The sequence below is a fragment of the Mus musculus genome, chromosome 2 (genome assembly GCF_000001635.26).
Source record: "Mus musculus strain C57BL/6J chromosome 2, GRCm38.p6 C57BL/6J".
Taxonomy (NCBI): domain Eukaryota; kingdom Metazoa; phylum Chordata; class Mammalia; order Rodentia; family Muridae; genus Mus; species Mus musculus.
Window position 1 is genome coordinate 83,915,079 of NC_000068.7, and position 26,148 is coordinate 83,941,226.

Genomic DNA, 26,148 nt, shown 5'->3' on the forward strand with positions numbered 1-26,148 from the left:
GACAATAGAGTATTTTATATATATTTGTCAAGGATGTACATGGATTCTTATGTGTTACAAATAAAATATTTTGCATATTAAATATTCATTTTTTCAGGTGTAATAAAACTGTTTTTTTTCAGAGTTGAATTCCTTGCATTATTAAAGACAGAGCAGCATTTTGTGTTTGTAAAGGGGGATACGCAGGTCGTCTGGGTGGATGACCAAGTTTTTGTCTAACTTTCCCCATGGAATTATTTTGCCTCTTAGACAAACTAAGTTTGGTTGTACCCAAGTTGATAGTAAGATTTAAATCTTCTGAAGATAATGCACTTGATCTCTTGTGTTGTCTTAATCTAGAACCAAGAGATTTCCTTGTGTTATAGTTTATATGTTCGTAACCTCTGCTTGTCTTTTGACTCTGACCAATATGATCTTTTTCATAGATATGTGGGCTTTCCCTTCCAGTGAGACAAATAATGTTCTTATGAGGAAGGGAAGGAAGAAATGTTTGAGATGGTGTTTGCCCAGTGGTTGGATTTTTCAGATATGTGGGGAACTGTTTGCTAATTTTATATCCAAAAACTAATTTTCTGGAATTTGAATTATCTAATTTGACTGAGCATAGGTCGTCCATTGTTATATTCTGATAGTTGTCTGATGGATTTTGAAGTGTAGTCAATACTTTAGAATTATACTGGGGAATGCTAGGTAAAACCCCCATTCTCTTTCCTTTTAAAACTAATCCAGTACCAGGAATAAAAAGTTTTGGCTCTTGCTGCTTCGACAGACAGGCGATATCTTTGCTTGAAGCCAACTGATGTGCTTGTCCATCCGTGGCTATGCCTTTCCAGATCAGAGGGTTATATATGACTTGTCTGTCAATCGGGCATGAATTGCACTTGTGGAGTAACCAATTGTCAATACATTTCCTGTGAAACTTGAAACAAAAATGCTATAAGTTCATCAGATGCTACTTACATAAAAATTGCCAGCCTACTTGTGTACTGAAACGATTGAGCAAAGACCAAGATGGTGCCAACTTAACAAGTTTTATGACAACATTTGAACGCATTCATTTATACATACAATGCCTATACTGACTGATTTCCATTTCACATTGTAAAATGCAAAGCCCTTTATGTAATCACCTTCCTGGCTTTGATAGAAACTCACTAGTTGAAGTATTATTTTCATGCTAATACTTCTAATGAAAGTACTTAAAATTTATAACCAACTAGAGTTGAGAATGGCTCTAGCAATCATAAGATGCTAAATAACACACATGCATTTTTGCTTATAAAGAGGTACTATCAGATAGTTTAAGTGTAACTTTAAAGCTCTTTAAAATAAGCATGTATGCTTATTTTAAACAATGCTATTTGGGGGAAAATATGATAATTAACAATTACATTGGATTTTGATTAAATAGTGAGTCCTTATGAAAAATTTTCAATTAAGGCATTTCTTTTTTTATCTGGAGAACTATAAGAACACATGGCACAGTGCTAGGATTCTATAGCCTTTTTCTATGTCACATGTAACATTAATTGCCATTTATCCTAGTCAGACAGTGTGTAAAGAACGAAGTCTTACTAAATGCAAATTTGTCATGAGAGCAAGATACCTCCTCTGCAGGATCGTGTCCACCTGTGTTGTGCCAGTGAGCATCTCTGTGCAGAGCGCGACCAAAAAACAGAAGGGATGACTTCAACTGCCACTTTACTCCTGAATTTATTACTAAATTGCCTTTTAGTAAAAGTAAAGTGAAGGGTTGTGGCTTTTACCTTGTGAGTACATGGTAGCAGTCTTGTATATTGACCAAAAGAAAATGATTTCAAGCAAAGTCGACACTGGTACCCTGGGGCCAGCAGCTTGCTCTTCTTTGTAATCATCAGGAGAGGCAGAGACTTTACAACATGCTTCGGTGTGTAAAACTGACTGAGAAAGACAAACAGAGAGCCGGGAATGCTCATGTGTGATTACAGATTAGAAAGTAATCCAGAGCACAGATTGGCTACATAAGTAATACAACGGAGCCCAAGGTTTTCTTGAGTTAGAGATCTATGCTTGTTGTATAGATCCGGAATCTGGTAGGGCTGATATCATAACACCGTTTAACTTAGCCACATCAAGTAGAAATATTGATGTGATTTTTGTTTATACTTTCAAGTCAATAAAAAGACAACATTTGGAGAGTCAAATAATTAGACATACATTTAGAGAACACAAACCAGCTTACTTGTCAACAGATGAGGTGCACAGCAGTAAGCTCAAATACTCAAGGATAGTGATGGCAATTGGTAGATGACAGTTTGTGAGAGAATTCCGTGCTTACCCCCTTATGGTGAGACTAACAGTGCAATGTTAAAAGTACAATTATCATAAGATGACAGATTGAAATAACTGGTTCTCAGTGCCATTAGAAACTGGTGAGACAGACAGAATGGCATTCAAGAACAAAAGCAGAGTTAAAGGAGATATGGACCTTATTCACATAGTCAACAAAAAAGTTCATGTTTCCCATTACTGTACAGATACATACCCACAATGGCACAATGTTATCCATCTTTTAAAACGGGAAAAATGTGCAGAGAGAAGTGAAGTTTGTATCCCCAAAGCCATCTTGATAGTGTGTGCTTGACTAGGACTGGATTTGAGTGGGCTGACACAAGACCCTTGCCCTTTGCTGGGATGTGAAATGGTACTTGGGATACATGTGCAATTGTTCAACAAATTTGAAACCAAAGAACACATATAATCCGTTTAAATTAAAAAAATTTTTTTTACCAATCCTGTCACACCAGAAAAGTGTGAACTTCACTGAGACTCTTACCCCTGCTTTTCTTGAAAACATCCCGGCTTTGCTTCACCCTCATTTTCAGTATTTAAATATTTCATGACTTCTGATCTTTTTTCTACTGATCTCCATCTTTGGTTTCTTTTCTGAAATTGGCGGGGAAAAAAGTAGATGTTACTTTGTAAATCATTAAGAATTGTTTTCTGATTAAATCAATCAAGGCTTCATATTAACAATATATTGTAAAATACTCATTTTAGAATATCTACTTTACCACATTACAATATCAAATTACTAAGAGATCTCACATCCTGCTGTGGGTTTACTAGAATGGCTTTACACTCTTTCTCAACACTGGTTTAACCAATGGAACACTGAGCAACATCCATTACTTTGAATTCATTAATTTATTTTTAATTAAAATGTTATTTATTTTATATGTATATATGGGTGTTTTGCCTACATGTGTATATATGTGTGCCATGTGCATGCCAGTGCTCATAGGTCTTGGAATTGGAGTTAAAGGAAAGTTTTGAGCCACCCCATGGGTCCTCTGGAAGAGCGGCAAGTATCTGTATTACTGGGAAAAAAAAAAACCAAAAAACCTCTCTATCCTCTTCTTTTGTAAGTTCCTAATGTTATCCAGACTGGCATTGACTTTGCAGTCCTCAGCCTTTGAGAAACTGGGATTTTAGGTATATACCACCACACCCAACATCACTCCTCCTCCAATTTTATTATTTATTTAGGTTAGTATTCTTTCTGACTCTGTCTATCTCTGTCTCCCTCTCCCTATTACACCCCTCATCCTGTGAGTACATACACTTGCATTGAGGACAGACATTAAATTACAGGAGTAGATTCTCTCTGTTGACATTGTAGGTCCCAGGGATTAAACTTGGGTCTCGAGGCTTGACAGCAAACACCTTTACCCACAGAGTAATCTTGCTGGCTTGCACAGTTCTTCTTAACATAAAAATATTAATTATAACCAAGTATTGGTGGCACATACCTTTAATTCAAGCACTGTGGAGACAGAGTCAGGTAAATCTCTGAGTTCAAAGTCAGACTGGTTTATAGAGTGAGTTCAAGGACAGCCAGGGCTACACAGAGAAACCCTGGTTCAAACAAACAAGCAAACAAACCAAAATTAACTATAGTAATAGATGTTTTATTTTTATAGTTAGAAAAAGGTAGCATTACTCAGTATCACTACACACACACACACACACACACACACACACACACACACACACACACGTATTGCTAGGTTTCCCTAGGTAGCCCAGATTGACCCAAAACATGTGACTGTTCTGCCTTAGACTGCAAAGTGCTGGGATTACAGGTCTGTGCCACCACACCTGACTTCAGGAGATACTTTTAAAATGCACAGTTCAAATGATCCATAAAACTTCTATGTATTATTTGTAGGTATGAGAAATTTTAAGAGAAAACCATAGCGGTTGTTGTTATGATAAGCCTGCCCACAGGCTAGGGTGTCTATAGCTTATTTTCAGGCTGAGGGTGCCTGCTCTTAAGGTTTCTTTATGACACTCAGTGCTTGGTATTGTGATGGAATTTGTAAAGCACCAGTACAAAAGTCGGTTGTTTTGTACACACTTACAGGAGAATTCTAAATGTGATTTCTAAATTAAAAGTCAGTTCCTTCCACCTCACACTAGCCAGGATGACTAAGATAAAAAAAAAAAAAAAGCAACTCAGGTAATAGCAGATGCTGGTGAGGATGTGGAGAAAGAGAAACACTCCTCCATTGTGGTAGGATTGCAAGCTGGTACAACCACTCTGGAAATCAGCTTGGTGGTTCCTCAGAAAACTGGACATAGTTCTCCCTGAGGTCCCAGCTATACCACTTCTGGGCATATATCCAGAAGATGCTCCAACATGTAATAAGGATACATGTTCCACTCTGTTCATAGCAGCCTTATTTATAATAGACAGAAGCTGGAAAGAACCCATATGTCCCTCAACAGATACAGAATATGTGGTACATTTACACAATGGAGTACTACTCAGCTATTAAAAAGAATGAATTTATGAAATTCCTAGGCAAATGGATGGACCTGGAGGGCATTATCCTGAGTGAGGTAACCCAATCACAAAAGAACTCACATGATATGTACTCACTGATAAGTGGATATTAGCCCAGAAATGTGTAATACCCAAGATACAATTCACAGACTACAATGAAGCTCAAGAAGAAGGAAGACCCAAGTGTAGATACTTTGGTCCTTCTTAGAAGGGGGAAAAATATCCATGGGAGGAGTTACATAAAGAAAGTATGGAGTATATACTGAAGGAAAGACCATCCAGAGACTGCCCCACCTAGGGATCCATCCCATATACAGTCACCAAACCCAGACACTATTGTAGATGCCAACAAGTGCTTGCTGACAGGAGCCTGATATAACCGACTCCTGAGAGGCTCTGCCAGTGCTTGACAAATACAGAGATGGATGTTCTCAGCCAACCATTGGAGTGAGCACATGGTTCCTAATGGAGGAGCTAGAGAAAGGATCCAAGGAGCTGAAAGGGTTTGCATCCCCATAGGAGGACATAGGGGGATTTTGGAGGGGAAACCAGGAAAGGGAATAACATTTGAAATGTAAACAAAATATCTAACGAAATATAAAGACAAAAAACCCAACAACAACAGCAAAAAAACAAAAACCACAAACAAACAAAGTTATTTCCTTCCTTCCAGAGTGTTCTGTACTTTTCATGCTCTTAGATCTGCCGGTCTTTATGGCACAGCACATGGCACATTGGTTTTTGGTGGGCACTTACCTCACGGGACGCAAAGGCATGGGAAGAGTGACAGCAGCTGTCAAAGCACTCCTGGCATAAGTGGTACTCCACACACTCAGTACACCTGGAACACAGCAGTCAAGGCACAGGAGAGAAAAACCCGATCACTGCCACTGTTTTAGGCGAGAACATTGAGAACATCCCGGTGAATGACAAAGCCCACTCTGGTCACAGTGTGACTTAGTTTCCTATTGCCTCTGTAGAGTTTCCTATAAATGTGTTAGCTTAAATAGCATCCATTGATTATCAGAGGGTCCTGATAATCAATCAGAAGCTTGGTAGGTCTCAGAGATAAAGGTAAAGTGTTGGCCCAGCTGTGTCACTTTTTGAGGCTGCAGAAAAACATGTTTCCTTGGCTGTTGCTGTATTCTAAAGGCAGCTTACACCTCCTAACTTGTGGCCCTTGCTCCATCTTCTAGGTAATTAAGAACACTTTCTGTCTCTCTTCCACAGTGTTTAGAAGGCTATTTCCCTCAAAAATAAGAAAAAAAATGTGTCCTCAGACATTTCAGAAGACACAGGCTCTGATTTACTTATTACTTCTATTCTTATGTGTGGATTCTTAATAATCAAGATCACAAACGAGTTATGCTGCAATTTGCTAGATACATCAGAATAAGTAAGGATAAAAGCTTAAGATAATCAGCTGTTTTATGAATTAATATAAAAGGTGAATCAGCTGCAACATGACACACTAATGAAAGGGAAACTATGGCTTCCATTTAGTAGAATTTGATTTTTGGGCTGAATGAAATGTTCAGTACTTGAAGGAAAGAGTAGAAGGTTGAGTCACAAATGTCACAGATACAGCTTTGATTTGTAACCAAGGAATTCAGAACGGGTACTTGTTAGCCAAATCCAAATTCAAGTTACGAGAAGTTTCCCTCAGATGAGACTGAGCATGGAGCAGAGAAGCACAGTCTAGAAGGAAGCAACTTAGTGGTTTCCAGAAGGACCGAAAACAGACAACATCCTGGCCAAGGACTTGAGCATTATTAACAATTACAGGCTAATAGTGTTCCACCATCTTTGATAGAATCAACCCCATGGTTCCTCTTCACACCCTTCTCTCTCACACAGGACATTTGGTCCCTAAGTGTTCCAACACTGTTTACAACAGTGTTTAAACTATTCATGCAATAGCTGCCAAAGACCATCATTCCTAAAACCAACAGTCCTGAGCTAGCCCACCTCATGCTAAAAGTCTGTGCAAGTTCTGTCCTCAAGTCAGATAACTACTTGGAACCCTCTTTGGCCAGCCATTTTCTTTTTTTCTTTTTTTTTTTAAGATGTTATTTCTTAGAAAGTCTTTAAACTGATGGTACAAAACGGTTGTTTTCAAATACAAAAAAATAATTTTTAATTGATGAATACTTAAGACATTTTAATAAAATTGTTATAGTTTCTGACCTCATGGGATGGTCCAATTTCCTGAAGGTCCCACCGCTTCTCATGTAATGACCTGATAGGATCCCTGCACTACCTGAGCAGTTAGTACAAGCAGTCGTTCTCCTGGCCACAGCTGTTAAGGTCCTCTGGTTCGCCAGCAGGTGCTTTGACCATGAGGACGTTCTGTTTTGATTCCACAAGTAGCAAGTGACAGTGTACAGTTTCACGAATGCTATTCTCTCATTTATTTAACAAATATTTTTGGAATGCCAGTCATGCTGTCTTATATATACTTGAGAAGTTGTCTGTGAACATAAACAGACTAAAGTCTTGGCCAGCCATTTTCTAATACTGATTTCTGCTCATGACTAATTTTCTTCGGTGTACCACAGGCTTAAAATTGAAGGACAAAAGTATAAAGTATTGCTGGGGTTAAAAAAATTCCTATTCCATCAGAAAGTTAAACTAAATATTTAATGTGGCTGACCATAGTCTAATTTCAGGACAATAGAAAAGTACATTGATATATTTCAGGAAAATTTTAAATGAAAATTGAAACAAAACATTTTTAAATATACAACTTAATATTTTATTCAAGAAATTATAGTTACCAAGGTATAGCAATTATATGGTTGTGGCAATTATAGGAAGGTTTGGCATTACACATAAAACATTCAAACTGTTTTCTCTACGAATCATTGTTTTTGTTAGCACTGAGCTGAATATGAATGAAAACAAAACCATACTCAAGGCAGATGGAGATACAGTTTGTAATTTGGGGCAGGTGGAAGTGTATTTAAAGTTCAGCCAGTCTAACCAATATCCTTCTATGACTATTAGGAGACTATAGCCATGTCCCCTTCATCTGTGATGCACTGTGTTACAGGATGTGCGATATCCTGTAACAGGACCCTGAACATGGAAACTCACCTAGGGCAAAGAAATAAGAATAATGTCAGAGTTTCCATAAGTTGCTTCATAGCCAACTCCTGTGAGAATGCAAAGCCAATCCTCTTGCAAAAGCAAGGAAAATAAAATGAAATCCAAACAAGGCAGACCGGGGTAGAGAGAGGAGAGGAGAGGGGAGGGGAGGGGAGGGGAGGGGAGGGGAGGGGAGGGGAGGGGAGGGGAGGGGAGGGGAGGGGAGGGGAGAGGAGGGGAGAGGAGAGGAGAGGAGGAGGGGGAGGGGAGGGGAGAGGAGAGGAGGAGGAGGAGGGGGGAGGGGAGGGGAGGAGGGGGGGAGGGGAGGAGAGGAGGAGGAGGATGGGAGGAGAGGGGAGGGGAGGGGAGGAGAGGGGAGGGGAGGGGAAGGGAGGGGAGGGGAGGGGAGGAGAGGGGAGTGGAGGAGAGGGGAGTGGAGGGGAGAGGAGGGGAGTGGAGGAGAGGGGAGTGGAGGGGAGAGGAGAGGAGGGGAGGGGAGGAGAGAAGAGGGGAGAGAGGGGCAGCCTAAAGGCCAGATGCACTGATGCTCAGAGCCATGAGCACTGGAGACTTACTTGTAGCACCTCCCCTCGATTGGCAGTTGGTTACAGTTATTACAGGGAATTCCGAGGTGTTTGTCCAGTCGTTCTTTCTCAGATATAGTTATGAGTTTGTTAGAGTTTTTGAACTCCTCCAAGATAACTTTTAGTGGTGCAAACTCTTCTCTGCACAGCGGACATCTTAACACGGAACTGTCAGACCCTGTGTCTTGGTAGTTAGCCAAGATCCGCATGCATTTTATGTGAACATTATTGCCACAACCAAATCTATCAGAAATAAAATTCAAGCATTATCATTCATTGTCTGTACTCACTATAAATATTTAAGTAAATTAAAAACCTCTCTGGGAACATCTTTATTCCTTATAAAGTACACTTCAAACTGATTTCTAAATATAGCTGGATTACAAACAGACAAAAATTTAATTTACCGTCTTTATCAGAATTCCAAACACAGTTTTCCATTTAGAGGAAATGGTGAAAGACTTAGATCAAAAAATTATTTTTCATTCATAAGGCCAGAATAAGTGTAGCTTCAACACAAATGAAAGTTAAAATGTTAATTCTTTAAACGGGGTGTGTGTGGGGGGGGTGCGTAGATCCTACCCTCCTTTTCTCTCTTTTGCTTTATTGAAAAATCATGAGACATCTTAAACATGTGAGCAATCTCTGTGGGAGAAATAATGTTTGGGGAAGTAGTACCTTTTAAGTATCCAATAAAAGCAACCACATGGACATATGCAAAATAGGAGTCAAAATATTTGGCAAGTACACAGGAGAAAAAATAGAGAAGAGAATTAATCAGCAAATGGCACCCTCAACTTCTAAAAGTCCAGCTTGAGTGCCCTGAAGAACAGTATGAACGAGCTTCTCTCAGTGAGGACATTCACTCGCTAAGTAAAAAATCTGAACACCTTAAATTAGAAGATAGAATTCCTTAAAAATTGAAAAGAACATTTACAACTTCAAAGTAAAATAATTTTTATATTCAGAAAATATCATTACAGTCATATAATTTCACCATATAAAGAAGAAAACAAGGACTGGTGAGATGGAAAATGAGTAAAGGCAATTGGGTAGTGATCTCATTGCTGAGACACAAAGTGGAAGGACAAAAATCAGCTTCCACAATTCTCCTCTGACCTTCACATGGGCCAAAGCATGTGACTCCACACACCCACCAAACCAGTCAACTAATCAGTTAATCAATAAACGTAAAAGGGATTAATTTTAAAAAGTCTTCCTATTCTTCATTAATTAAGGTAGAGGGATGAATAACTATGGACTGATACTTTCAATTTTTACCCTGAAAACATAGCCTAGAAGTATTTAGAAGAACAGGACATCTCATAAGATACACACTAGGAAACAAAAGAACACAAAGGAAATAAACACACACAGAGGAAGCTTTTCCTTTTTGTTTTTTTCTATCAAGGAATTTCATGATGGAACTTCCTAGGAATATTAATCGAGAATTTTCGTAAGGCTTTAGAGTACAAAAGCATCACCTGCAGAAGGTGACAGGGAGTTTTTTCTCCAGCAGCACTTCTTGACAAATAGGACAGATATCCCCTGCATTGATGTCCTTCTGCTTAAGGTAGCCGTCTTCTTCCACCTGTGCAGTCTCATCACTTGCTCTAAGCTGTGGAGCTTGGACCTGATGTATCCCCCGGAGCAAGTCATTTATTTCTCCTTCGGTAAGACCCAACTGAAAAGCAGCTGGTGAAAAATGTTGAAGCATTAGAATTTGGTGGCAAGAAAGGAAACGCAAAGAGGCAGTCACAGACTGACTTATAGTTTTCTTTCAAATATGAGAGAGATAGTACCAGGTGGACTGTTCTGGCCATGCTCACCACTTCTTTGTGTTCTAATTGGGGGGAAAGTGGCTAGAAAGGAGCAATTAATAGAAATAATGCAACTGCCTTCCTCCCATCTTGTTACTGAAGCTAGTACAGCCTGCATCACGGGCTTGGGGTGTGATAATATTACCATAGGATTGTCATCATGCTGACATTTGGTCTTTTCATGTGTCCACAAACAAATATGTCATCAATATACAATAGTATTAAAATAAGGGTGGAGGCATGGCTCATTGGTTAAGAGCATGTACTGAACTGGCAGAGCACACAGGTTCACTTCCCAGCTCCCTTGCAATCACAGCTTCAGAGATTCCAACAGCCTCTTCCTGACCTCAGTGGATACCCACACATTGGTCATACACCCATAGAGACGCAAATACATACACAAATATAAATAAAGAAAATGAATAAAGGCTTGAGTGGGTTAAGCAACAGTATGATTACATAGAGAAAACAGGGGCACGTGAATATGTACGCACGGCAAGTGTTTGTTAATGAGCAGACAACAGAGAGGAGGCTCTCTATTAGATAATACTTGTGGCTTTTTCCTGTTTTAGTTTTGTATCCATAGAAAGAGAGCTTTGATTATCTGTGTCATGGCAGAGTTGGACAGTGCCATTGCCTGTACCCTTGGAATTTACATTCTTTAGGTATGAATTTCCCACATCCCTTTGCTCCTATAAACAACTGTGTTGTATGTCGTTATAGTCTTACAACTTGAGATTCTTTCTCCCTATCCATGGCTCCTTCCCCCTTCTGCCTTCTCTCCCTATGATACCACAGTTTAAATTCTGGTTGTTAGACTCCTGAGTTCTGTTTATGTTGTATATTTTAAATACATGTAAGTTAAATATTATATGCAGGGGTGTGAAAGCTCTTGTGTTCTTGGAAAGATTCCCCCAATTAAACACTGAAGGAACTGCAAAAAAAAAAATAGTATTTCTGTTTCAGTACAATAACCTTTTGTTTCTTCTCTTGGGTGGCGTGGCAGGTGCAGGTGGATTGTGGGAGGAAATCAAACTTTAATCACCCAGTGCTTGGAGAAGGGGCATTATTTGATACAGAGAAACAGCAACATCTGCTCTCTTTAACAAAAAAGAAAGGAGAATACAAAAAAGAAAGTGAACAAAAGATTGCACATTTAAGAATTTCACAAAAGAAGCTGCCCAGAAACTGTTCTGTGTGGTATAAAATGAATTAGACAGTAATAGAACCACCATGAGATCACATGGAAAAAGCAGTGTCGAGACCAATGGAAATGTTCTGTAAGACAAGAGCAAGGGAGCTAGCCTTGTCAAAACCTCAATCTATTACATGATTTAAATTTTACTTATTTACTGTTCTTATGGTCTTGAGAACATGAGACAAACAACACAGTTGCATATTTGTTACGTTTTATTTCATGTGTGTGCTCCTCTTATTTTGACTACTTCTCTTCTGATTCTAATGAGATTTGCAAGGCTATCACCCAGTCCTTGTTTTCTATGTGCAATCCTTTATGCATAAATTATCCTTTGGCTGTTTGTTGAAATAAAACTAAAAAATCATTTCAGAAATGACACCTTTTTGAAAGTGTGTTCCTTGCATTCCGTGTGCTTTCTCCGTGGCTTCTTCCTACTGTTAAACCGATTTCTTTTATTTTCGTGTGCACGGTCTCTGCCCTTTCGAACCACCTTTTCTTTTTCCAAAATGGCAATGGTTTTTGTTACTGTGGTATCTGTATGTGTTGGTGCAGGGTGGAAGGTGGTCTTTGGTTTGAATTAATCATCTTTGCATCACCACCCAGTTGCCTCAGTGAATTACTTTCATCCTTCTTTCAAGTGAATTAAAGCAAGAATAATGCAGAGACATTAAATTAAATCTATGAAACAAATAATAATGAGTGAAAGTATAAACTTTCTATACTTAAGATGTTCTTTGGAGGCATCTGGGATTTCTGCATAGAAACGTTTGACATGTGAGAGAGCGAAAACAATCTTGTGCTTAATTTAGAAGGCATGAGAAAATCACTATGAATTTTCATCTATCATTATTTACAACTTATACGACTTAGTCTGTTTTGTCCTAAAATTATAGTAATATTAACAGGTCAAAATGTTTCTCTGTATGTTTATTTCTTGTAGAGACTTAAATATGTGGTTAATATCTTTATGTTCTATTAAACATGAACCTAAAACCACGTAATAATATTGATACACTTCTGAACTCATGGCAAACCAGTGCAAGTATTTAAAAGAGTAATCCGTATGAGAAGCAAACAAAAATTTTTAATATGACTGTTAAAAATTAATGATTTTTCTAGGCTCCAAAATTAAAACAAAAAAGCATCATACAAAGGAATACAATAAGTAGAAGTGAAATAAATATTGAATAATAGGTTAATTTTCATATGCTATATATAGTCAGGGAACAGTAGCCATTTGGAAAATTTACAACAAATACATAGAATTGAAAATACAAAGTGATAGAAATTGTGTGGGAAAGGCAGAATACAGAATTCAAACAAAATACGTCTTTGTAGTTTTACATTTTTAGTATATACATATATGTGTGTGTATTTATAATCATAAAAGCAGCATATAAAAATTCTGGATATATTTATGTGGAAATTTGAAAGTTTCTTTTAAAATATGTTTTTATTTATGTATGAATAATTTAACAGATGGCTTCATACACCATTGCATTAAAGAGAAACCACTGGATGATATATTTAAGTTTGAGTAGAAATATACTTTTGGGAGAAACAGAGTTCAATGTTCAAAATATTTATTTCAGTTAGGAAGTATAAAGTTTCAAAATTAATGTACACAGTCGATATAAATAATTTACTAATTTAATACTTTCTGTACGCATGGAAAAATAAAGGCTTTTGCCTTCACAGAGTACAAAGTACATGAAATATTAGAACAATCAATAGTTAAATGCTGCTTTTGAAGTGAGAATGTACCTAATACACACACTTAAATGTAATATTTTACATCTAAGTAAATGTAGTATTTTAGACACTGTGTAATATTTTAGCCACTGGCCATTGAAACTGTCATATGCCTAGACTTAGCTAATATGACTGAAAAAATATGAATTAAAATTTTTGTTATGTTTACCGCTGATCATCTGCAGTTAACAATGTTTTTATGAGTATGTTTGTGATGACTTGGGAATTATATAAGTCAAATTTTCTTTTTGTTATTTATTTGTTTTATTTTGTATTTTATTGGATATTTTCTTTATTTACATTTCAAATGTTAGCCGCGTTCCAGGTCTCCCCTCTGGAAACCCCCATCCCCTCCCTCCTCCTCCTGCCTCTATGAAGGTGCTCCCCCACCCACCTGCCCACTCTTGCCTTCTAGCCCTGGCATTCCCCTACGCTAGGGCATCTAACTCCCTCAGGGCCAAGGGTCGCTACTCCCACTGATGTCCAACAAGGCCTTGTTATTTATCTTTAAGTTAGCAATGAGGTAATAAATTTCCTTATGACATTTTCATACATTGGACCACAAGCAGATCAAATGTTCACAGTTGAAATATAGTGCTTGAGTACAGAGCCTGAGAAGTTTAAAACACATTAGATTTTGAAGACAAAATAAAAATGAGAGAATAGTGTTTCTAATATCTATTCCAATTAGACAGTGACAGTTTATTTTGCCATATTGTTAGAATATGTTTTTCCATTCTTCCTCAGTTCCTTTTGATTCTTATAAAACTGCAGCTACAAAATTTCACATATGGCTTGTCTTACTTTTCTGTTCTACAACCGAAACATTGAAGCTTGTGAATATATTATGGAAAGACAGTATTAAGGTCAGCAAGAATGAGACTTTTGGAGAGAGTCAACATGTCACTTAGTGTTGAAATAGAGAAGAACACATGTGTGAGGTCACACAACCTTGTCAACATGCGGAAAGGATTTACAGAGTGACAGAGGAGGCATAAACAGTGAAGTGGAGAGGTCAGAGGTAAGCTGGTGGAATAATGGGAAGAACACCACAGCTAGGAAACCTGAGGAAAAGGCAGGGTGTAGAATACACAGGGTGGGGAGAATGGCTAGACACGGAAGAAGAATATGAGGAGACAAATGAAGAATTGTATGATTTCTAGGTTCAGCAAGGAAATAAAAGGGGAAGTCAGAGTGGGTGGCTCACGTATTTGAATGCTTAGTTACCAGGGAGTCTTCTTTGATTGAATTAGAGGATTAGTAGGTGTGGCCTTGTGGGAGGAAGTGTGTCACTAGATGAGGGCTTTGAGGTTTCATGCCAGGGCTAGTGTCTGTCTTTCTGCTTTCAGATCAGGATGTAGCTCTCCACTACTGTTGCAGTGTCTGCCTGCTTGATGGTAATGGGATACATCACAGAAGCTGCTAGCAGGCCGCAAGTTAATGCCTTCTTTCCTATGAGTTTCCTAGGTCATGGTGTCACTTTACAGCAACAGGACAGTGACTGAGACAGTATGTGACATCTGGCATATGAAAGGGGAACAGGGATCAGGGAAATCTGCTGCTTAACATGTATGTGGGGGGCCTTCAAAATGAGCTTTCCAGAAGGCAGCTGGAAATGTTGGTTTGTGGCTAAGCAGCAATCAGCAATACAAAATTAACAGCTGGAGTTGTAAAAAGTAGGAGACATTTCTGAAAGACTATGTGAACTTAAGACACCAAGAGGAAACTACATGTGAAAACACCAGTGTCAATTTATTAACATAAAATTAAAATATATTTATAATAGTTTGGGGGGATGAATTTGCCTAAGTAAAAGTTTTGATTTAAAAAATTTAAATGACCTTCCTGACAACCGACCACCTTCCTGGTGAGAGCACAGGTGTCCGCCTGGCCAAGAGGCTTCTGCCTCACTTTCCACGGGGGCCACCTTGGTTCTGGGACTCCGCGGCGGGCAGCCTGCAGGTGGGAGTGTGGAACACAGAGGCCAGCAGCTCTTGGGACAGGTGAGAGCCACCATAGCATCTGAGGCAGCGCCATTTCCGGCTCCAGACAACTGACCACCTTCCTGATGAGAGCACAGGGGTCCGCCGGGCCTGAGAGGCTTCTGCCTCACTTTCCTCGGGGGTCACCTTGGTTCCGGGACTCCGCGGCGGGCGGTCTGCGCGTGAGAATGTGGAACACAGAGGCTTCTGGAACGGGCGAGAGCCACAGAGCCTCTGAGGCAGCGCCATTTCCGGCTCCAGACAACTGACCACCTTCCTGATGAGAGCACAGGGGTCCGCCCGTCCAAGAGGCTTCTGCCTCACTTTCCGCGGGGGCCACCTTGGTTCCGGGACTCCGTGGCGGGCGGTCTGCAGGTGAGAGTGTGGAACACAGAGGCCAGCAGCTTCTGGAACGGGCGAGAGCCACAGAGCCTCTGAGGCGACGCCATTTTCGGCTCCAGACAACCGGCCATCTTCCTGGTCAGAGCACAGGTGTCTGCCCAGCCCGAGAGACTTCTGCCTCACGTTCCTCGGGGGCCACCTTGGTTCCGGGACTCCACGGAAAGTAGTCTACACAGGTGAGAGGGTGGACTACTGAAACAAAGGCTTCTATGACAGGCCAAAGCAACACAGCTTCTGGGAAAGATCCCGTTTTGGGCCTTCAGCTTCGGCCAGGAGGAGGTCCAAACTCCAGATAAATGTGCACCTCCCTGAAAGAGGAGACCTTGCCTACAGAGACTGCTCTGACCACTGAAACTCAGGGAAGAGAGCTAGTCTCCCTGGTCTGCTGATAGAGGGTAACAAAATCACCAGAGGAACAATCTCTAAACAGAGACAACTATAACAACTAACTCCAGAGATTACCAGATGGCGAAAGGTAAACGCAAGAATCTTACTAACAGAAACCAGGACCACTCACCATCAACAGAACCCAGCACTCCCACTTCACCCAGTGCAGGGCACCCCAACACACCTGTAAAGCTAGACCTGGATTTAAAAGCATATCTCATGATGATGGTAGAGGACATCAAGAAGGACTTAAATAACTCACTTAAAGAAATACAGAACACTGGTAAACAAGTAGAAGACATTAAAGAGGAAACACAAAAATCCCTTAAAGAATTGCAGGAAAACATAACCAAACAGGTAGAAGACATCAAAGAGGAAACACAAGAATCCCTTAAAGAATTGCAGGAAAACACAACCAAATAGGTGATGGAATTGAATAAAACCATCCAAGACCTAAAAAGGGAAGTAGACACAATAAAGAAAACCCAAAGTGAGGCAACGCTGGAGATAGAAACCCTAGGAAAGAAATCTGGAACCATAGATGCAAGCATCAGCAACAGAATACAAGAGATGGAAGAGAGAATCTCAGATGCAGAAGATTCCATAGAGAACATTGGCACAACAATCAAAGAAAATGGAAAATACAAAAAGATCCTAACTCAAAACATCCAGGAAATCCAGGACACAATGAGAAGACCGAACCTACAGATAATAGGAGTGGATGAGAATGAAGATTTTCAGCTCAAAGGACCAGCAAACATCTTCAACAAAATTATTGAAGAAAACTTCCCAAATCTAAAGAAAGAGATGCCCATGAATACAAGAAGCCTACAGAACTCCAAATAGACTAGACCAGAAAAGAAATTCCTCCCGACACATAATAATCAGAACAACAAATGCACTAAATAAAGATAGAATACTAAAAGCAGTAAGGGAAAAAGGTCAAGTAACATATAAAGGCAAGCCTATCAGAATTACACCAGATTTTTCAACAGAGACTATGAAAGCCAGAAGAGCCTGGACAGATGTTATACAGACCCTAAGAGAACACAAATTCCAGCCCAGGCTACTATACCCAGCCAAACTCTCAATTACCATAGATGGAGAAACCAAATTATTCCACGACAAAACCAAATTCACCCATTATTTCTCCACGAATCCAGCCCTTCAAAGGATAATAACAGAAAAAAACCAATACAAGAACGAGAACAACGCCCTAGAAAAAACAAGAAGGTAATCCCTCAACAAACCTAAAAGAAGACAGCCACAAGAACAGAATTCCAACTTTAACAACAAAAATAATAGGAAGCAACAATTACTTTTCCTTAATATCTCTTAATATCAATGGACTCAATTCCTCAATAAAAAGACATAGACTAACAAACTGGCTATACAAACAAGACCCAACATTTTGTTGCTTACAGGAAACTCATCTCAGAGAAAAAGATAGACACTACCTCAGAATGAAAGGCTGGAAAACAATTTTCCAAGCAAATGGTGTGAAGAAAGAAGCTGGAGTAGCCATTCTAATATCTAACAAAATCGACTTCCAACCCAAAATAATAAAAAAAAGACAAGGAGGGGCACTTCATACTCATCAAAGGTAAAATCCTCCAAGAGGAACTCTCAATTCTGAATATCTATGCTCCAAATACAAGGGCAGCCACATTCATTAAAGAAACTTTAGTAAAGCTCAAAGCACACATTGCACCTCACACAATAATAGTGGGAGACTTCAACACACCACTTTCACCAATGGACAGATCATGGAAACAGAAACTAAACAGGGACACACTGAAACTAACAGAAGTGATGAAACAAATGGACTTAACAGATATCTACAGAACATTTTATCCTAAAACAAAAGGATATACCTTCTTCTCACACCCCATGGTACCTTCTCCAAAATCGAGCTCATAATTGGTCACAAAACAGGCCTCAACAGATACAAAAATATAGAAATTGTCCCATGTATCCTATCAGATCACCATGGACTAAGGCTGATCTTCAATAACAAAATAAATAATAGAAAGCCAACATTCACATGGAAACTGAACAACACTCTTCTCAATGATACCTTGGTCAAGGAAGGAATAAAGAAAGAAATTAAGGACTTTTTGGAGTTTAATGAAAACGAAGCCACAACATACCCAAACTTATGGGACACAATGAAAGCATTCCTAAGAGGAAAACTCATAGCTCTGAGTGCCTGCAAAAAGAAACTAGAGACAGCACACATTAGCAGCTTGACAACACACCTAAAAGTTCTAGAACAGAAGGAAGCAAATTCACCCAAGAGGAGTAGAAGGCAGGAAATAATCAAACTCAGGGGTGAAATCAATCAAGTGGAAACAAGAAGAACTATTCAAAGAATCAACCAATCAAGGAGCTGGTTCTTTGAGAAAATCAACAAGATAGATAAACCCTTAGCTAGACTCACTAGAGGGCACAGGGAAAGCATCCTAATTAACAAAATCAGAAATGAAAAGGGAAACATAACAACAGATCCTGAAGAAATCCAAAACACCATCAGATCCTTCTACAAAAGGCTATACTCAACAAAACTGGAAAACCTGGATGAAATGGACAAGTTTCTATACAGATACCAGGTACCAAAGCTAAATCAAGATCAGGTTAATGATCTAAACAGTCCTATATCCCCTAAAGAAATAGAAGCAGTCATTAATAGTCTCCCAACCAAAAAAAGCCCAGGACCAGATGGGTTTAGTGCAGAGTTCTGTCAGACCTTCAAAGAAGACCTAATTCCAGTTCTTCACAAACTATTCCACAAAATAGAAACGGAAGGTACTCTACCTAACTCATTCTATGAAGCCACAATTACTCTGATACCTAAACCACAAAAAGACCCAACAAAGATAGAGAACTTCAGACCAATTTCCCTTATGAATATCACTGCAATAATCCTCAATAAAGTTCTTGCTAACCGAATCCAAGAACACATCAAAACAATCATCCATCCTGACCAAGAAGGTTTCATCCCAGGGATGCAGGGATAGTTCAATATACGGAAATCCATCAACGTAATCCAGTATATAAACAAACTCAAAGACAAAAACCACATGATCATCTCATTAGATGCTGAGAAAGCATTTGACAAAATCCAACACCCATTCATGATAAAAGTCTTGGAAAGATCAGGAATTCAAGGCCCATACCTAAACATGATAAAAGCAATCTACAGCAAACCAGTAGCCAACATCAAAGGGAATGGTGAGAAGCTTGAAGCAATCGCACTAAAATCAGGGACTAGACAAGGCTGTCCACTCTCTCCCTACCTATTCAACATTGTACTTGAAGTCCTAGCCAGAGCAATTAGACAACAAAAGGAGATCAAGGGAATACAAATTGGAAAGGAAGAAGTCAAATTATCACTTTTTGCAGATGATATGACAGTATATATAAGTGACCCTAAAAATTCTACCAGAGAACTACTAAGCTTCAATGAAGTAGCTGGATATAAAATTAACTCAAACAAGTCAATGGCCTTTCTGTACACAAAGGATAAACAGACTGAGAAAGAAATTAGGGAAACAACACCCTTCTCAATAGTCACAAATAATATAAAATACCTTGGAGTGACTCTAACTAAGGAAGTGAAAGATCTGTATGATAAGAGCTTCAAGTCTCTTAAGAAAGAAATTAAAGAAGATCTCAGAAGATGGTAAGATCTCCCATGCTCATGGATTGGCAGGATCAACATTGTAAAAATGGCTATCTTGCCAAAAGCAATCTACAGATTCAATGCAATCCCCATCAAAATTCCAACTCAATTCTTCAACGAATTAGAAAGGGCAATCGGCAGATTCATCTGGAATAACAAAAAACCTAGGATAGCAAAAACTCTTCTCAAGGATAAAAGAACCTCTGGTGGAATCACCATGCCGGACGTAAAGCTATACTACAGAGCAATTGTGATAAAAACTGCATGGTATTGGTATAGTGACAGACCAGTAGACCAATGGAATAGAATTGAAGACCCAGAGATGAACCCACACACCTATGGTCACTTGATCTTTGACAAGGGAGCTAAAACCATCCAGTGGAAAAAAGACAGCATTTTCAACAAATGGTGCTGGCACAACTGGTGGTTATCATGTAGAAAAATGCGAATTGATCCATTCCTATCTCCTTGTACTAAGGTCAAATCTAAGTGGATTAAGGAACTCCACATAAAACCAGAGACACTGAAACTTATAGAGGAGAAAGTAGGGAAAAGCCTTGAAGATATGGGTACAGGGGAAAAATTCCTGAATAGAACAGCAATGGCTTGTGCTGTAAGATCGAGAATCGATAAATGGGACCTCATAAAATTGCAAAGCTTCTGCAAGGCAAAAGACACCATCACAAAGACAAAAAGGCCACCAACAGATTGGGAAAGGATATTTACCTATTCCAAATCAGATAGGGGACTAATATTCAATATATATAAAGAACTCAAAAAGGTGGACTCCAGAAAATCAAATAACCCCATTAAAAAATTTGGCTCAGAGCTGAACAAAGAATTCTCACCTGAGGAATACCGAATGCCTGAGAAGCACCTGAAAAAATGTTCAACATCCTTAATCATCTGGGAAATGCAAATCAAAACAACCCTGAGATTCCACTTCACTCCAGTCAGAATGGCTAAGATCAAAAATTCAGGTGACAGCAGATGCTGGCGAGGATGTGGAGAAAGAGGAACACTCCTCCATTGTTGGTGGGATTGCAAGCTTGTACAACCACTCTGGAAATCAGTCTGGAGGTTCCTCAGAAAATTGGACATAGTACTACCGGAGGATCCTGCAATACCTCTCCTGGGCATATATCCAGATGTCCGAACCGGTAAGAAGGACACATGCTCCACTATGTTCATAGCAGCCTTATTTATAATAGCCAGATGCTGGAAAGAACCCAGATGTCCCTCAACAGAGGAATGGATACAGAAAATGTGGTACATTTACACAATGGAATACTACTCAGCTATCAAAAAAAATGAATTTATGAAATTCCTAGGCAAATGGATGGACCTGGAGGGCATCATCCTGAGTGAGGTAACCCAAACACAAAGGAACTTGCACAATATGTACTCACTGATAAGTGGATATTAGCCCAGAAACTTAGGATACCCAAGATATAAGATACAATTTGCACCTAGGATATCCAAGATATAAGATACAATTTCCTAAACACATGAAACTCAAGAAAAATGAAGACTGAAGTGTGGACACTATGCCCCTCCTTAGAAGTGGGAACAAAACACCCTTGGAAGGAGTTACAGAGACAAAGTTTGGAGCTGAGATAAAAGGATGGACCATGTAGAGACTGCCATATCCAGGGATCCACCCCATAATCAGCATCCAAACGTTGACACCATTGCATACACTAGCAAGATTTTATCGAAAAGACCCAGATGTAGCTGTCTCTTGTGAGACTATGCCAGGGCCTAGCAAACACAGAAGTGGATGCTCACAGTCAGCTACTGGATGGATCACAGGGCTCCCAATGGAGGAGCTAGAGAAAGTACCCAAGGAGCTAAAGGGATCTGCAACCCTATAGGTGGAACAACAATATGAACTAACCAGTACCCCGGAGCTCTTGACTCTAGCTGCATATGTATCAAAAGATGGCCTAGTTGGCCATCACTGGAAAGAGAGGCCCATTGGACACGCAAACTTTATATACCCCAGTACAGGGGAACGCCAGGGCCAAAAAAGGGGAGTGGGTGGGTAGGGGAGTGGGGCTGGGTGGCTATGGGGGACTTTTGGTATAGCATTGGAAATGTAAATGAGCTAAATACCTAATAAAAAATAGAAAAAAAAAGATACAATTTGCTAAACACATGAAATTCAAGAAGAATGAAGACCAAAGTGTGGATACTTTGCCCCTTCTTAGAAATGGGAACAAAACACCCATTGAAGGAGTTACAGAGACAAAATTTGGAGCTGTGACGAAAGGTTGGACCATCTAGTGATTGCCATATGTAGGGATCCATCCCATAATCAGCTCCCAAACGCTGACACCATTGCATACACTAGCAAGATTTTGCTGAAAGGACCCATATATAGCTGTCTCTTGTGAGACTATGCCGGGGCCTAGCAAACACAGAAGTGGATGATCACAGTCAGCTATTGGATGGGTCACACGGTCCCCAATGGAAGAGCTAGAGAAATTACTCAAGGAGCTAAAGGGAACTGCAACCCTATAGGTGGAACAACATTATGAATTAACCAGTACCCCGGAGCTCTTGACTCTAGCTGCATATGTATCAAAAGATGGCCTAATAGGCCATCACTGCAAAGAGAGGCCCATTGGACTTGCAAACTGTATATGCCCCAGTACAGGGGAACCCCAGGGCCAAAACGGGGGAGTAGGTGGGTAGGGGATTGTGGGGGTGGGTATGGCGGACTTTTGGGATAGCATTGAAAATGTAAACGAGGAAAATACCTAATACAAATAAAATAAAATTAAAAAAAAATTTAAATGAGTTTGTCACTCTGATTCTTCATGGCTATTATGAACATTAATCACCTAAATTCACAATTCAGTCCTTTTGGTGAACACCAAACAACTCCTCAGTCATAGGCACTACTTTTGTACAGACAACGGTATCTGGAAAATGAAAGACTTTTTCTTTTGAGGTCAAACCAAATTTAAGTAGCATAAAAATGTTTAAGTCTCCTCCTCCTCCTCCCCTTCTCCTTCTCTTCTTCTTTTTCTCCTTCTCCTTCTCCTTCTCCTTCTCTCCTTTTTTTCTCCTTCTCCTCCTCCTCCTTCTTCTCCTTATCCTGCTTTTCTCCTCCTCCTCCTTCTTTCTTTTGTTTTCCCTTTTCACTATATATCTCTGGCTGTACTGGAACTCACTCTGTAGACCAGGCTGGCCTTGAACTCAGAAATCCACCTACCTCTGCCTGCCTCAGCCTCCTGAACACTGGGATTAAAGACATGCACCACCATGCCTGGTTTAGCCAAGGTAGTTTTGAGTGTAATTATGTGTCATGGTAGTTCTGGGACCTGAAAATTTTCACTTATTCTATACAAATTTTGTATATAAAACCACTATGAATCTTTGCCTAGAATAAGAAAAGTTATTTTCTTCCAAATAACACCATTGTCTCATCTCTGCTTCTTTTTTCTAAATTTAAATCTTGTGCAAACTTTCAAGAAAACACTTTTCTTTTATTAAATTTTGAGTCAGTTTTTATGTACTTCTATTATTAATGTGTGCCTGCTCCTTCATGTGAGCATGCACCACAGTGTAAATGTGGAGCACAGGACATTTCAGGGGTTGGGTCTCTTCTTCCACTATGTTCAGGGACTGAATTCTGCCCCTCAGGCTTGCCCTGCCCGCAGTTCTACCTGCTGAACCAGCTCTGTAGTCCTCATCTAAGTGTTTATTAAGAATCTGAGTTTGAGTGGAATATACAAATGTATTTTTGCTTAAGATGAGACTGAACTTTCTGAAATGTAAGAAGTTTAGAAAGAGATAGTTAACTTGAGAAATAAGTTTAGGAAAAATAAGCATTCAGGTTTAGAATATGCTTAAACGAAAGGTTATCATAGTTTTGTTAATTTCAAATTAGTAAAGGATTAGAAAATAAAAAGTCAAAAACTTACATTCATGATTCCTTGGAAGCTTGAATTTTTTCAATAACACCCTAATATTCACAAGTAGAAAAAATTAAAACATTTATTTATATAGTCTTAAAACATATTGTTTGAACATGTAGACTAGAAAGAGAATTATTTAATGCAGACAATGTTATAAATAAACTTAAACTTAATCAATTTTCTGTTATAGTTATGTTTGAAGTTGATGTGAGATTGACAGAAAAATTATGTCATGCTCAAGGGCCTGATTAGAGAGAGAGTGTCTTTATTTCTCAAGCCACAGTCCTTACAGGAAGAAATCCAGGAAGTCCTTCCAAGGAGAGTGAAGAATGTCAGGCATTGCCAGTAGTCCTTTTAACTTCCTTACAAGTGAATTTCAAGTTACTGATTTCCACATCTACTATTTTAATGTACAGTAGAAAAATTTCAAATCTCACTAACATTGTGACTTTAAAGAGCATGAAAACACATAATTTAAAAAATATAGTAAATGTGCTTCAGCATTAATTACATTAATATTAATATGTGCTATATACTTGGATAATATTTCCACTTAGTTTATGGTTAAAATATTATATGAAATGAGTTATAGTATATTAAAAGCAGAAAGGAATAACCATACCCTGTCCTGTCATAAAATAATACTGGAAATACTGTAAGCATTATGAGGACACAGCATATATTTGAAAGGCCAGTATATTTATCTTTCTTTCAGGTAGAACCAGTAACCTATGTTAATAGATGTTTAATAACAAGTGACCTAAGACACATGCTGGTAAGCTATGGCATTTTAGTTTTTAATTCCCTCAATACCAAACTTCTTTATTTGTGGGGTATTCAAACCCTGAACAGAGGTAAAGCAGGTTTCTTTGTGGAAGGCCATTGCTAAGAGTCACTCACCAGCATATGTGCTTGCACAGTTCCCCCCTCTTCAGAAACGTGGGGCAGCTGCACTCATGTGGGTTTCCAAGCAAAACCTTTACAGTAAAAAAAAAAAAAAAAAAAAATCCCAGTTAATTTTAAGAGTTACGGTAAAACTAAATTGATAAAATAACTAGATTAAAAGAGATTTAAATTCTTGACTGGTTTAGTGGCTCTGAACTTTGGATATGATCAAACAGGGCCTTCTGAAAAATATTCTCTCTTAACATTGGAAACTGGGTTTCTACTCCTTTATTCTTGGCCTTGGTTACCAACTGGCACTGTGAATGAACACTTTTTCTAAAAGTCATCCATGCTTAGATGAAATTAAATCTAAAATTAAAAGCTCTCCTTCCAAACCATTACTTTTTTTTTAAAAGTATAGAGTTATATGAGTTTTGTAAAAAGGCTTGCTCACTTTGATTATTTATTGATTGATATTTTTGGTTGATTGACGTTTGCATTCGAACTTTACTTTTGGTAGAAGATTAGTTTTATTTAAGACTGTATAGGCTAAAACAACTACACTCAATAAATAAGCAAATCAAAGAAGCATGCTTTGAACAAAGCACAGAGTGATAAACTGTATCCAGTACTCCTAACTATGAGGCAATAGATTTAAAGTTTCTAAAACGACAGGGAAGTGTTCAGTGGCTCATTTTTGACAGATAAGAGCAGGACATGTAAATATGAAACATCTCTTCTCTTTTAACAAGACGAAATGGAACTCTTCCTCATGCACATGCTTTCAAAGTATGAACATTTAAGCTACCCTTTAATGAGCTGTTACAGTTTTAAAACTGAGCAAAAAGAAAATGATCATAGAAACTATCATAGAGAAACTGATTTTAATGAGCAAATATTTAGAAGATAGTAGGATTCTCATTTAATTTACAGGGCTGGGGAACACCAACAAGGCATCCAGGAATACACACCATCATTTTACAAGAATCGTACGCAATTTGAATTCCTAACTATCAAGGAAGAGCATTTTCTGGCAAACAGTATTTACTTTTGTAAGGTGCACATTTTTAAATTCTGGGGAGTACTCATGGGAATGATCTCTCTCTCTCTCTCTCTCTCTCTCTCTCTCTCTCTCTCTCTCTCTCTCTCTCTGTCTCTTCAGAGACAGGGTTTCTCTGTGTAGCCCTGGCTGTCCTGGAACTCACTCTGTAGACCAGGCTGGCCTCGAACTCAGAAATTCGCCTGCCTCTGCCTCCTAAGTGCTGGGAGTAAAGGCGTGTGCCACCATTTCTGCAGAAACTGGGAAGTTGGCTTGGGACACCTCCCCTACTCCGCCCCCTCCCGCCCTTCTCCTACTGCCCATCCCCCAATCCCCAAGGGAGCTTGGTGGTGCGGTAGTTACTCGGAAATCCCCCTTTTCTGGCTCCTCCTCCTTCAGTAGGAAGCCTGTGGGGCCGATCTGTCGCAGGAGATAGATGCTGCTACTCAGCGCCTGGTCTTGCTGCCAGCTGAGGCTCTCGCTTAAGTGTCTTCGCTTTTCTGAGGCTTTACAGCCTCCGCGAAGCATCCCTGGCGGCCGTGGAGCCTCTAGCTTTCTGAGGCGCCTTGGGTCTCT

General features: G+C 39.2%; 1 protein-coding gene across 1 annotated transcript; it reads right to left on the bottom strand.

Annotated features, from left to right (window-relative positions):
• Positions 1-26,148, bottom strand: Zswim2 (zinc finger SWIM-type containing 2). The gene is made up of 9 exons (NM_027964.2): positions 25,936-26,148; positions 24,549-24,625; positions 23,655-23,695; positions 9,984-10,194; positions 8,491-8,742; positions 5,585-5,669; positions 2,816-2,925; positions 1,767-1,920; positions 1-919 (listed from the first exon to the last, which is right to left on the bottom strand). Exons 1-9 carry the CDS (start codon positions 26,098-26,100, stop codon positions 119-121), a joined length of 1,896 nt encoding a protein of 631 aa, NP_082240.1. The 5' UTR covers positions 26,101-26,148; the 3' UTR covers positions 1-118.

What these genes read in the sequence shown, in the direction of transcription:
- Zswim2 (NM_027964.2), bottom strand. Translation starts at nt 26,100, where the DNA reads ATGCTTCGCGGAGGCTGTAAAGCCTCAGAAAAGCGAAGACACTTAAGC. An exon ending in ATCGAGGGGAGGTGCTACAA is followed by an intron (nt 5,670 to 8,490) that starts GTAAGTCTCCAG and finishes GCTGTGTTCCAG; the next exon opens with GTGTACTGAGTGTGTGGAGT. An exon ending in TGTTTTCAAGAAAAGCAGGG is followed by an intron (nt 1,921 to 2,815) that starts GTAAGAGTCTCA and finishes TGTCTTTCTCAG; the next exon opens with TCAGTTTTACACACCGAAGC.